This window comes from Staurois parvus, unplaced genomic scaffold (assembly GCF_062004578.1).
Source record: "Staurois parvus isolate SC_StPar_1 unplaced genomic scaffold, SC_StPar_1.0 ptg000773l, whole genome shotgun sequence".
Lineage (NCBI taxonomy): Eukaryota > Metazoa > Chordata > Amphibia > Anura > Ranidae > Staurois > Staurois parvus.
Genome location: NW_028318569.1, coordinates 449,556 through 462,718, shown reverse-complemented (window position 1 = coordinate 462,718; position 13,163 = coordinate 449,556). Strand labels below are relative to the sequence as shown.

The 13,163-nt window shown below is 53.0% G+C and overlaps 1 protein-coding gene across 2 annotated transcripts in view; it reads left to right on the top strand.

Moving 5' to 3' along the window:
• The window catches only part of CIB3 (calcium and integrin binding family member 3), a 202,427-nt gene that overhangs the window by 137,767 nt on the left and 51,497 nt on the right, over positions 1-13,163 (top strand). For both annotated transcript variants that reach the window (XM_089654529.1, XM_089654530.1), the window contains exon 4: positions 1,933-2,080. In XM_089654529.1, the coding sequence (XP_089510655.1) occupies positions 1,933-2,080 (148 nt within the window). The remainder of the gene's footprint in view (positions 1-1,932; positions 2,081-13,163) is intronic.

Sequence of the window (13,163 nt, the reverse complement as noted above, 5' to 3'; positions counted from 1 at the left end):
GCAAATATGACATAATGTCACACAAAACCCCAAAAATGGGCTGGACAAAAGTATTGGCACCCTTAACTTAATATTTGGTTGCACACCCTTTGGAAAACATAACTGAAATCAGTCGCTTCCTATAACCATCAATAAGCTTCTGACACCTCTCACCCGGAATTTTGGACCACTCTTCCTTTGCAAACAGCTCCAGGTCTCTCTTATTGGAAGGACACCTTTTCCCAACAGCAATTTTAAGATCTCTCCACAGGTGTTCAATGGGATTTAGATCTGGGCTCATTGCTGGCCACTTCAGAACTCTCCAGCGCTTCTTTGCCATCCATTTCTGAGTGCTTTTTGACGTATGTTTGGGGTCATTGTCCTGCTGGAAGACCCAGGATCTTGGACGCAAACCCAGCTTTCTGACACTGGGCTCTACAGTGCGACCCAAAATCCTTTGGTAATCCTCAGATTTCATGATGCCTTGCACACAGTCAAGGCACCCAGTGCCAGAGGCAGCAAAACAACCCCAAAACATCATTGAACCTCCACCATATTTTACCGTAGGTACTGTGTTTTGTTCTTTGTAGGCCTCATTCCGTTTTCGGTAAACAGTAGAATGATGTGCTTTACCGAAAAGCTCTATCTTGGTCTCATCTGTCCACAAGACGTTTTCCCAGAAGGCTTTTGGCTTACTCAAGTACATTTTGGCAAACTGTAGTCTTGCTTTTTTATGTCTCTGTGTCAGCAGTGGGGTCCTCCTGGGTCTCCTGCCATAGCGTTTCATTTCATTTAAATGTCGACGGATAGTTCGCGCTGACACTGATGCTCCCTGAGCCTGCAGGACAGCTTGAATGTCTTTGGAACATGTTTGGGGCTGCTTATCCACCATCCGGACTATTCTGCGTTGCAATCTTTCATCAATTTTCCTCATCCGTCCACGACCAGGGAGATTAGCTACAGTGCCATGGGTTGCAAACTTCTTGATAATGTTGCGCACTGTGGACAAAGGCAAATCTAGTTCTCTGGAGATGGACTTGTAACCTTGAGATTGTTGATATTTTGCCACAATTTTGGTTCTCAGGTCCTCAGACAGTTCTCGTCTCCTCTTTCTGTTGTCCATGCTTAGTGTGGCACAGACAGACACACAATGCAAAGGTTAAGTGAACGTCTCTCCTTTTTATCTGCTTTCAGGTGTGATTTCTATATTGCCCACACCTGTTACTTGCCCCAGGTGAGTTTACAGGAGCATCACATGCTTGTAACATTCTTATTTATCCGCAGTTGTGAAAGGGTGCCAATACTTTTGTCCAGCCCATTTTTGGAGGTTTGTGTGACATTATGTCGAATTTGCTTTCTTTCCTCCCTTTTTTTGTTTTGTCCCAATACACACAAAGGGAATAAACATGTGTATAGCAAAACATGTGTTAATGCAATACGTTTCGTGAGAAATACATGATTTCCTGGAGAAATATCAAGGGTGCCAACAATTTCGGCCATGACTGTACATCCACTGTATGATAAACCAATAATACCAAGCAGGAGATAATGATCATCAATTTCATATGTAGGTTGAAACATAGTCATTAGCTGAAACAGAAAAGGTTGTGTAGGAGGCTTAAAGCTGGGTAAGGAACAGCCAAACTCTGCTACTAAGGTGAGGTTGTGGAAGACAGTTTCATGTCACAGGTCTTACACTGTGGGAAGACTGAGCACAGCAACAAGACACAGGTAATTTTACTGCATCAGCAAGGTCTCTCCCAGGCAAAGCAGACCGAGGTTTCAAGCTCATTTGAAGAAGCACAAAAAGCAGGCAAAGTTGAGGATCGTAAACGCAGTAATATTAGCACAATACAATTTCAGAAACAAACAGCCCTTCTTCTTAAAAACACCTTTTTTAAATCTTTATTATACATTAATGTTAAAAACATCTGTATTTCCAATTGTTTGCAGGATAACCCCTTTCGCCAGAGGATAGCAGAAGTTTTTTCAGAAGATGGAGAAGGAAATATGACATTGGATGACTTTCTGGATATGTTCTCAGTGCTAAGTGAAATGGCTCCTCGAGATCTTAAAGCATATTATGCTTTCAAAATATATGGTTAGTTTAAGTGCACATAAGGTTAAATAGACATGTTGTAAGAAATCAAATCAAATTTATGATTCAGCACTTATACTGATGGCAAGCTTGCAAAATATTTGGTTTTTATGATTAATCATAATTAATATTAAATTGTGTGAATTGTCACCTTAAACCGATGATATTATTTAATTCTTCAGTAAAATAGCTGAGATATAGCTATTAGAGATGAGCGAAGAAATGAAAAATTCGATTCGACTGATTCGGCGAATTCGTGGACAATATTCGATTCGAGTCGAATAAATTCGCTGTGAATTTAACTTAAAAAAGGGTGTTTCTAGGCTTCAGAGAGACTTAATATTAGTGCAGAACACTGTACCTTTAATTTAAATGCCCTTGGAGTCTGCTGGGGAAGAGAAATAATACTGTCAGTCAGTATGACATGCAGATGAGTGCCGTCGATCTTAGAATCACCGCACACTTCACTCATTTGGGCAGTCACGGGGCCAAAACCAGAGTGTGGAGCCACAGTGTGGCGGTGGAGGCAGCAGCAATGGGAGGCCATACAGCACCCTATGACAAAAATGGAAACCACCAGCAGTGTGAGGAGACCTGAAAGTGGCACATGGCAGAGTGTGGCGATAGAGACAGCAGCAATGGGAGGCCGTACAGGGACCCATGACACACTCTGGACCTGGCAGCAGCATGAGGAGGCGGTACAGGGGCCCATGACAGATTACGGGCCTGGCAGCAGCATGAGGAGTCGGTACAGGGGCCCATGGCAGATTACGGGCCTGGCAGCAGCAATGGGAGGCCGTACAGGGACCCATGACACACTCTGGACCTGGCAGCAGCATGGGGAGGCGGTACAGGGGCCCATGACAGATTACGGGCCTGGCAGCAGCATGAGGAGTCGGTACGGGGGCCCATGACACACTCTGGACCTGGCAGCAGCATGAGGAGGCGGTACAGGGGCGCATGACAGATTACGAGCCTGGCAGCAGCAACTTGGACAGGAGGACGTTCAGCTTCTGCACCGTCGGGTGCGTGCTCGCAAACTGTTGTCTCTTGGAAACGGATTCCAAGAAAGACTGCTGACGGAATCCGTGAAGATGAGTAGCAGGAGAAGGAGCATCTGAACGAGCGGAATATGCCAACAAGCGACAACAGGGGCCCATGACAGATTACGGGCCTGGCAGCAGCATGAGGAGTCGGTACGGGGGCCCATGGCAGATTACGGGCCTGGCAGCAGCTATGGGAGGCCCGTAATCTGCCAGCACCCTATGACAAAAAATGGAACCCACCAGCAGTGTGAGGAGACCTGAAAGTGGCACATGGCAGAGTGTGGCGATGGAGACAGCAGCAATGGGAGGCCGTACAGGGACCCATGAGAGACTCTGGACCTGGCAGCAGCATGAGGAGGCGGTATAGGGGCCCATGGCAGATTAGGGGCCTGGCAGCAGCTATGGGAGGCCCGTAATCTGCCAGCACCCTATGACAAAAAATGGAACACACCAGCAGTGTGAGGAGACCTGAAAGTGGCACATGGCAGAGTGTGGCGATGGAGGCAGCAGCAATGGGAGGCCGTACAGGGACCCATGAGAGACTCTGGACTTGGCAGCAGCATGAGGAGGCGGTATAGGGGCCCATGGCAGATTAGGGGCCTGGCAGCAGCTATGGGAGGCCCGTAATCTGCCAGCACCCTATGACAAAAAATGGAACACACCAGCAGTGTGAGGAGACCTGAAAGTGGCACATGTTTGGGGCATGATTCATGGCGGATTTAGTCAGTTGTGTCAGGAACTGGTGGTTTGAAATCCAGACTAATCCACGCCTGATTCATTTTCACAAACGTGAGTCTCTCCACACTTTGGGTGGACAGTCGTGTCCTCCGCGGAGTTGCAATACCTCCTGCCGCACTAAACACGCGCTCCGATGCCACGCTACTGGCCGGGCATGACAGCCTTTCAAGGGCAAATTCAGCTAGTTGGGGCCAAAGGTCAAGTTTCGTTGCCCAGTAGTCAAGGGGATTGTCTACCTCGGTTGGCAGGGTGCTGTCCAAGTAGGCCCAAGCCTGTTGATTGAGGTCCTGCTCCAGGTCCACCTGATGCTGCTGCTGCTGCTGCGGCTGGTTAGTAGTTTCCTCACTGCGCTGGTGAAGAAAGCTACTCATCATCGACTGCAGACTGAGGCAGCCGCTGCTGGTGGAGCTGCCACTGCTCCTACCACCCCACCCCTCCCCTGCTGCCATGGCAGCGGAACACGAGCGCACAGGGCCCACAGTGTCTGAGGATGGACGTTGGCGCAGACAGGCAGAGACCAGCTGACTACATAGGTGTTTTTTATAGTACGTTATTTTGGCCTCCCTCTCAGCAGGTGTGAAAAAGGCCACCATTTTTGAACGGTAGCGAGGGTCCAACAAGGTGGACAGCCAAAAGTCATCCCTCTGTCTGATGGTTATTATTCGGCTGTCGCTACGCAAGCAACCGAGCATGCTATGGGCCATTTGTGCCAAGGAATGCGAGGGACTCCCTGCCTCCATCTCCACAGCATACTGCCACGGTGCGTCTAGGTCCTCTGTCTCCTCTTCCTCCTCCTCTACCAGATGCTCCTGCTCCTCCACTCCTGTCCGCTGAGTGGAAAAACCACCCATTTCACTCAATAATTCCTGAGCACCAATGTCCTCCTCTACCTCCTCCTCTTCTTCCAGTCCTGCCCCCACAGGGGCCATGTGGCGTTGAGATCTGTGCGCCACGTCTACCGCACCCTGACCAGCCATTGTTAACAGCATTTGTTCCAGGACGTGCAACAGAGGAATGACGTCGTTCATCCCATAGTCCTGCCGACTCACGAATAGCGTGGCCTCCTCAAAGGGCCTGAGCAAGCGCAGGTGTCACGCATGAGCTGCCAATGGCTGACATCTAAGTTACACAGGGAGTACCTTTATCTGCTTTTAACATCAGGAAATCTGTGATGGCCTTTTGCTGTTCGTAAAGGCGGTCTAACATATGTAGGGTTGAATTCCACGTTGTTGCAACGTCACAGCATGAGGAGTCGGTATAGGGGCCCATGGCAGATTAGGGGCCTGGCAGCAGTTATGGGAGGCCCATAATCTGCCAGCACCCTATGACAAAAAATGGAACACACCAGCAGTGTGAGGAGACCTGAAAGTGGCACATGGCAGAGTGTGGCGATGGAGACAGCAGCAATGGGAGGCCGTACAGGGACCCATGAGAGACTCTGGACCTGGCAGCAGCATGAGGAGGCGGTATATAGGGGCCTACGGCAGATTAGGGGCCTGGCAGCAGCTATAGGAGGCCCGTAATCTGCCAGCACCCTATGTCAAAAAATTCAACACACCAGCAGTGTGTGAGGAGACCTGAAAGTGGCACATGGCAGAGTGTGGCGATGGAGACAGCAGCAATGGGAGGCCGTACAGGGACCCATGACAGACTCTGGACTTGGCAGCAGCATGAGGAGGCGGTATATAGGGGCTTATGGCAGATTAGGGGCCTGGCAGCAGCTATAGGAGGCCCGTAATCTGCCAGCACCCTATGTCAAAAAATTCAACACACCAGCAGTGTGAGGAGACCTGAAAGTGGCACATGGCAGCAGAGTGTGGCGATGGAGACAGCAGCAATGGGAGGCCGTACAGGGACCCATGACAGACTCTGAACTTGGCAGCAGCATGAGGAGGCGGTATATAGGGGCCCATGGCAGATTAGGGGCCTGGCAGCAGCTATAGGAGGCCCGTAATCTGCCAGCACCCTATGTCAAAAAATTCAACACACCAGCAGTGTGTGAGGAGAAATGAAAGTGGCACATGGCAGCAGAGTGTGGCGATGGAGACAGCAGCAATGGGAGGCCGTACAGGGACCCATGACAGACTCTGAACTTGGCAGCAGCATGAGGAGGCGGTATATAGGGGCCCATGGCAGATTAGGGGCCTGGCAGCAGCGATAGGAGGCCCGTAATCTGCCAGCACCCTATGTCAAAAAATTCAACACACCAGCAGTGTGTGAGGAGAAATGAAAGTGGCACATGGCAGAGTGTGGCGATGGAGACAGCAGCAATGGGAGGCCGTACAGGGACCCATGACAGACTCTGGACTTGGCAGCAGCATGAGGAGGCGGTATATAGGGGCCCATGGCAGATTAGGGGCCTGGCAGCAGCTATAGGAGGCCCGTAATCTGCCAGCACCCTATGTCAAAAAATTCAACACACCAGCAGTGTGTGAGGAGAAATGAAAGTGGCACATGGCAGAGTGTGGCGATGGAGACAGCAGCAATGGGAGGCCGTACAGGGACCCATGACAGACTCTGGACTTGGCAGCAGCATGAGGAGGCGGTATATAGGGGCCCATGGCAGATTAGGGGCCTGGCAGCAGCTATAGGAGGCCCGTAATCTGCCAGCACCCTATGTCAAAAAATTCAACACACCAGCAGTGTGAGGAGACCTGAAAGTGGCACATGGCAGAGTGTGGCGATGGAGACAGCAGCAATGGGAGGCCGTACAGGGACCCATGACAGACTCTGAACTTGGCAGCAGCATGAGGAGGCGGTATATAGGGGCCCATGGCAGATTAGGGGCCTGGCAGCAGCTATGGGAGGCCCGTAATCTGCCAGCACCCTATGTCAAAAAATTCTACACACCAGCAGTGTGTGAGGAGACCTGAAAGTGGCACATGGCAGAGTGTGGCGATGGAGACAGCAGCAATGGGAGGCCGTACAGGGACCCATGACAGACTCTGGACTTGGCAGCAGCATGAGGAGGCGGTATATAGGGGCCCATGGCAGATTAGGGGCCTGGCAGCAGCTATGGGAGGCCCGTAATCTGCCTGCACCCTATGTCAAAAAATTTAACACACCAGCAGTGTGAAGAGACCTGAAAGTGGCACATGGCAGAGTGTGGCGATGGAGACAGCAGCAATGGGAGGCCGTACAGGGACCATGACAGACTCTGGACTTGGCAGCAGCATGAGGAGGCGGTATATAGGGGCCCATGGCAGATTAGGGGCCTGGCAGCAGCTATGTGAGGCCCGTAATCTGCCTGCACCCTATGTCAAAAAATTTAACACACCAGCAGTGTGAAGAGACCTGAAAGTGGCACATGGCAGCAGAGTGTGGCGATGGAGACAGCAGCAATGGGAGGCCGTACAGGGACCCATGAGAGACTCTGGACTTGGCAGCAGCATGAGGAGGCGGTATATAGGGGCCCATGGCAGATTAGGGGCCTGGCAGCAGCTATGTGAGGCCCGTAATCTGCCTGCACCCTATGTCAAAAAATTTAACACACCAGCAGTGTGAAGAGACCTGAAAGTGGCACATGGCAGCAGACTGTGGCGATGGAGACAGCAGCAATGGGAGGCCGTACAGGGACCATGACAGACTCTGGACTTGGCAGCAGCATGAGGAGGCGGTATATAGGGGCCCATGGCAGATTAGGGGCCTGCCAGCAGCTATGTGAGGCCCGTAATCTGCCTGCACCCTATGTCAAAAAATTTAACACACCAGCAGTGTGAAGAGACCTGAAAGTGGCACATGGCAGCAGAGTGTGGCGATGGAGACAGCAGCAATGGGAGGCCGTACAGGGACCCATGACAGACTCTGGACTTGGCAGCAGCATGAGGAGGCGGTATATAGGGGCCCATGGCAGATTAGGGGCCTGGCAGCAGCTATAGGAGGCCCGTAATCTGCCAGCACCCTATGTCAAAAAATTCAACACACCAGCAGTGTGAGGAGACCTGAAAGTGGCACATGGCAGAGTGTGGCGATGGAGACAGCAGCAATGGGAGGCCGTACAGGGACCCATGAGAGACTCTGGACTTGGCAGCAGCATGAGGAGGCGGTATATAGGGGCCCATGGCAGATTAGGGGCCTGGCAGCAGCTATGTGAGGCCCGTAATCTGCCTGCACCCTATGTCAAAAAATTTAACACACCAGCAGTGTGAAGAGACCTGAAAGTGGCACATGGCAGCAGACTGTGGCGATGGAGACAGCAGCAATGGGAGGCCGTACAGGGACCATGACAGACTCTGGACTTGGCAGCAGCATGAGGAGGCGGTATATAGGGGCCCATGGCAGATTAGGGGCCTGCCAGCAGCTATGTGAGGCCCGTAATCTGCCTGCACCCTATGTCAAAAAATTTAACACACCAGCAGTGTGAAGAGACCTGAAAGTGGCACATGGCAGCAGAGTGTGGCGATGGAGACAGCAGCAATGGGAGGCCGTACAGGGACCCATGACAGACTCTGGACTTGGCAGCAGCATGAGGAGGCGGTATATAGGGGCCCATGGCAGATTAGGGGCCTGGCAGCAGCTATAGGAGGCCCGTAATCTGCCAGCACCCTATGTCAAAAAATTCAACACACCAGCAGTGTGAGGAGACCTGAAAGTGGCACATGGCAGAGTGTGGCGATGGAGACAGCAGCAATGGGAGGCCGTACAGGGACCCATGACAGACTCTGAACTTGGCAGCAGCATGAGGAGGCGGTATATAGGGGCCCATGGCAGATTAGGGGCCTGGCAGCAGCTATGTGAGGCCCGTAATCTGCCTGCACCCTATGTCAAAAAATTTAACACACCAGCAGTGTGAAGAGACCTGAAAGTGGCACATGGCAGCAGACTGTGGCGATGGAGACAGCAGCAATGGGAGGCCGTACAGGGACCATGACAGACTCTGGACTTGGCAGCAGCATGAGGAGGCGGTATATAGGGGCCCATGGCAGATTAGGGGCCTGGCAGCAGCTATGTGAGGCCCGTAATCTGCCTGCACCCTATGTCAAAAAATTTAACACACCAGCAGTGTGAAGAGACCTGAAAGTGGCACATGGCAGCAGAGTGTGGCGATGGAGACAGCAGCAATGGGAGGCCGTACAGGGACCCATGAGAGACTCTAGACTTGGCAGCAGCATGAGGAGGCGGTATATAGGGGCCCATGGCAGATTAGGGGCCTGGCAGCAGCTATGTGAGGCCCGTAATCTGCCTGCACCCTATGTCAAAAAATTAAACACACCAGCAGTGTGAAGAGACCTGAAAGTGGCACATGGCAGCAGACTGTGGCGATGGAGACAGCAGCAATGGGAGGCCGTACAGGGACCATGACAGACTCTGGACTTGGCAGCAGCATGAGGAGGCGGTATATAGGGGCCCATGGCAGATTAGGGGCCTGGCAGCAGCTATGTGAGGCCCGTAATCTGCCTGCACCCTATGTCAAAAAATTTAACACACCAGCAGTGTGAAGAGACCTGAAAGTGGCACATGGCAGCAGAGTGTGGCGATGGAGACAGCAGCAATGGGAGGCCGTACAGGGACCCATGAGAGACTCTAGACTTGGCAGCAGCATGAGGAGGCGGTATATAGGGGCCCATGGCAGATTAGGGGCCTGGCAGCAGCTATGTGAGGCCCGTAATCTGCCTGCACCCTATGTCAAAAAATTAAACACACCAGCAGTGTGAAGAGACCTGAAAGTGGCACATGGCAGCAGAGTGTGGCGATGGAGACAGCAGCAATGGGAGGCCGTACAGGGACCCATGAGAGACTCTAGACTTGGCAGCAGCATGAGGAGGCGGTATATAGGGGCCCATGGCAGATTAGGGGCCTGGCAGCAGCTATGTGAGGCCCGTAATCTGCCTGCACCCTATGTCAAAAAATTAAACACACCAGCAGTGTGAAGAGACCTGAAAGTGGCACATGGCAGCAGAGTGTGGCGATGGAGACAGCAGCAATGGGAGGCCGTACAGGGACCCATGACAGACTCTGAACTTGGCAGCAGCATGAGGAGGCGGTATATAGGGGCCCATGGCAGATTAGGGGCCTGGCAGCAGCTATAGGAGGCCCGTAATCTGCCAGCACCCTATGTCAAAAAATTCAACACACCAGCAGTGTGTGAGGAGAAATGAAAGTGGCACATGGCAGAGTGTGGCGATGGAGACAGCAGCAATGGGAGGCCGTACAGGGACCCATGACAGACTCTGGACTTGGCAGCAGCATGAGGAGGCGGTATATAGGGGCCCATGGCAGATTAGGGGCCTGGCAGCAGCTATAGGAGGCCCGTAATCTGCCAGCACCCTATGTCAAAAAATTCAACACACCAGCAGTGTGAGGAGACCTGAAAGTGGCACATGGCAGAGTGTGGCGATGGAGACAGCAGCAATGGGAGGCCGTACAGGGACCCATGACAGACTCTGAACTTGGCAGCAGCATGAGGAGGCGGTATATAGGGGCCCATGGCAGATTAGGGGCCTGGCAGCAGCTATGGGAGGCCCGTAATCTGCCAGCACCCTATGTCAAAAAATTCTACACACCAGCAGTGTGTGAGGAGACCTGAAAGTGGCACATGGCAGAGTGTGGCGATGGAGACAGCAGCAATGGGAGGCCGTACAGGGACCCATGACAGACTCTGGACTTGGCAGCAGCATGAGGAGGCGGTATATAGGGGCCCATGGCAGATTAGGGGCCTGGCAGCAGCTATGGGAGGCCCGTAATCTGCCTGCACCCTATGTCAAAAAATTTAACACACCAGCAGTGTGAAGAGACCTGAAAGTGGCACATGGCAGAGTGTGGCGATGGAGACAGCAGCAATGGGAGGCCGTACAGGGACCATGACAGACTCTGGACTTGGCAGCAGCATGAGGAGGCGGTATATAGGGGCCCATGGCAGATTAGGGGCCTGGCAGCAGCTATGTGAGGCCCGTAATCTGCCTGCACCCTATGTCAAAAAATTTAACACACCAGCAGTGTGAAGAGACCTGAAAGTGGCACATGGCAGCAGAGTGTGGCGATGGAGACAGCAGCAATGGGAGGCCGTACAGGGACCCATGAGAGACTCTGGACTTGGCAGCAGCATGAGGAGGCGGTATATAGGGGCCCATGGCAGATTAGGGGCCTGGCAGCAGCTATGTGAGGCCCGTAATCTGCCTGCACCCTATGTCAAAAAATTTAACACACCAGCAGTGTGAAGAGACCTGAAAGTGGCACATGGCAGCAGAGTGTGGCGATGGAGACAGCAGCAATGGGAGGCCGTACAGGGACCATGACAGACTCTGGACTTGGCAGCAGCATGAGGAGGCGGTATATAGGGGCCCATGGCAGATTAGGGGCCTGGCAGCAGCTATGTGAGGCCCGTAATCTGCCTGCACCCTATGTCAAAAAATTAAACACACCAGCAGTGTGAAGAGACCTGAAAGTGGCACATGGCAGCAGAGTGTGGCGATGGAGACAGCAGCAATGGGAGGCCGTACAGGGACCATGACAGACTCTGGACTTGGCAGCAGCATGAGGAGGCGGTATATAGGGGCCCATGGCAGATTAGGGGCCTGCCAGCAGCTATGTGAGGCCCGTAATCTGCCTGCACCCTATGTCAAAAAATTTAACACACCAGCAGTGTGAAGAGACCTGAAAGTGGCACATGGCAGCAGAGTGTGGCGATGGAGACAGCAGCAATGGGAGGCCGTACAGGGACCCATGAGAGACTCTAGACTTGGCAGCAGCATGAGGAGGCGGTATATAGGGGCCCATGGCAGATTAGGGGCCTGGCAGCAGCTATGTGAGGCCCGTAATCTGCCTGCACCCTATGTCAAAAAATTTAACACACCAGCAGTGTGAAGAGACCTGAAAGTGGCACATGGCAGCAGAGTGTGGCGATGGAGACAGCAGCAATGGGAGGCCTTACAGGGACCCATGAGAGACTCTAGACTTGGCAGCAGCATGAGGAGGCGGTATATAGGGGCCCATGGCAGATTAGGGGCCTGGCAGCAGCTATGTGAGGCCCGTAATCTGCCTGCACCCTATGTCAAAAAATTTAACACACCAGCAGTGTGTGAGGAGACCTGAAAGTGGCACATGGCAGAGTGTGGCGATGGAGACAGCAGCAATGGGAGGCCGTACAGGGACCCATGAGAGACTCTGGCACTGGCAGCAGCATGAGGAGGCGGTATATAGGGGCCTATGGCAGATTAGGGGCCTGGCAGCAGCTATGGGAGGCCCGTAATCTGCCAGCACCCTATGTCAAAAAACTGAACACACCAGCAGTGTGAGGAGACCTGAAAGTGGCACATGGCAGAGTGTGGCGATGGAGACAGCAGCAATGGGAGGCCGTACAGGGACCCATGACAGACTCTGGACCTGGCAGCAGCATGAGGAGGCGGTATATAGGGGCCTATGGCAGATTAGGGGCCCGTAATCTGCCAGCACCCTATGTCAAAAAACTGAACACACCAGTAGTGTGTGAGGAGACCTGAAAGTGGCACATGGCAGAGTGTGGCGATGGAGACAGCAGCAATGGGAGGCCGTACAGGGACCCATGAGAGACTCTGGACCTGGCAGCAGCATGAGGAGGCGGTATATAGGGGCCTATGGCAGATTAGGGGCCTGGCAGCAGCTATGGGAGGCCCGTAATCTGCCAGCACCCTATGTCAAAAAACTGAACACACCAGCAGTGTGTGAGGAGACCTGAAAGTGGCACATGGCAGAGTGTGGCGATGGAGACAGCAGCAATGGGAGGCCGTACAGGGACCCATGAGAGACTCTGGCACTGGCAGCAGCATGAGGAGGCGGTATATAGGGGCCTATGGCAGATTAGGGGCCTGGCAGCAGCTATGGGAGGCCCGTAATCTGCCAGCACCCTATGTCAAAAAATTCAACACACCAGCAGTGTGAGGAGACCTGAAAGTGGCACATGGCAGAGTGTGGCGATGGAGACAGCAGCAATGGGAGGCCGTACAGGGACCCATGACAGACTCTGGACCTGGCAGCAGCATGAGGAGGCGGTATATAGGGGCCTATGGCAGATTAGGGGCCCGTAATCTGCCAGCACCCTATGTCAAAAAACTGAACACACCAGTAGTGTGTGAGGAGACCTGAAAGTGGCACATGGCAGAGTGTGGCGATGGAGACAGCAGCAATGGGAGGCCGTACAGGGACCCATGAGAGACTCTGGACCTGGCAGCAGCATGAGGAGGCGGTATATAGGGGCCTATGGCAGATTAGGGGCCTGGCAGCAGCTATGGGAGGCCCGTAATCTGCCAGCACCCTATGTCAAAAAACTGAACACACCAGCAGTGTGTGAGGAGACCTGAAAGTGGCACATGGCAGAGTGTGGCGAT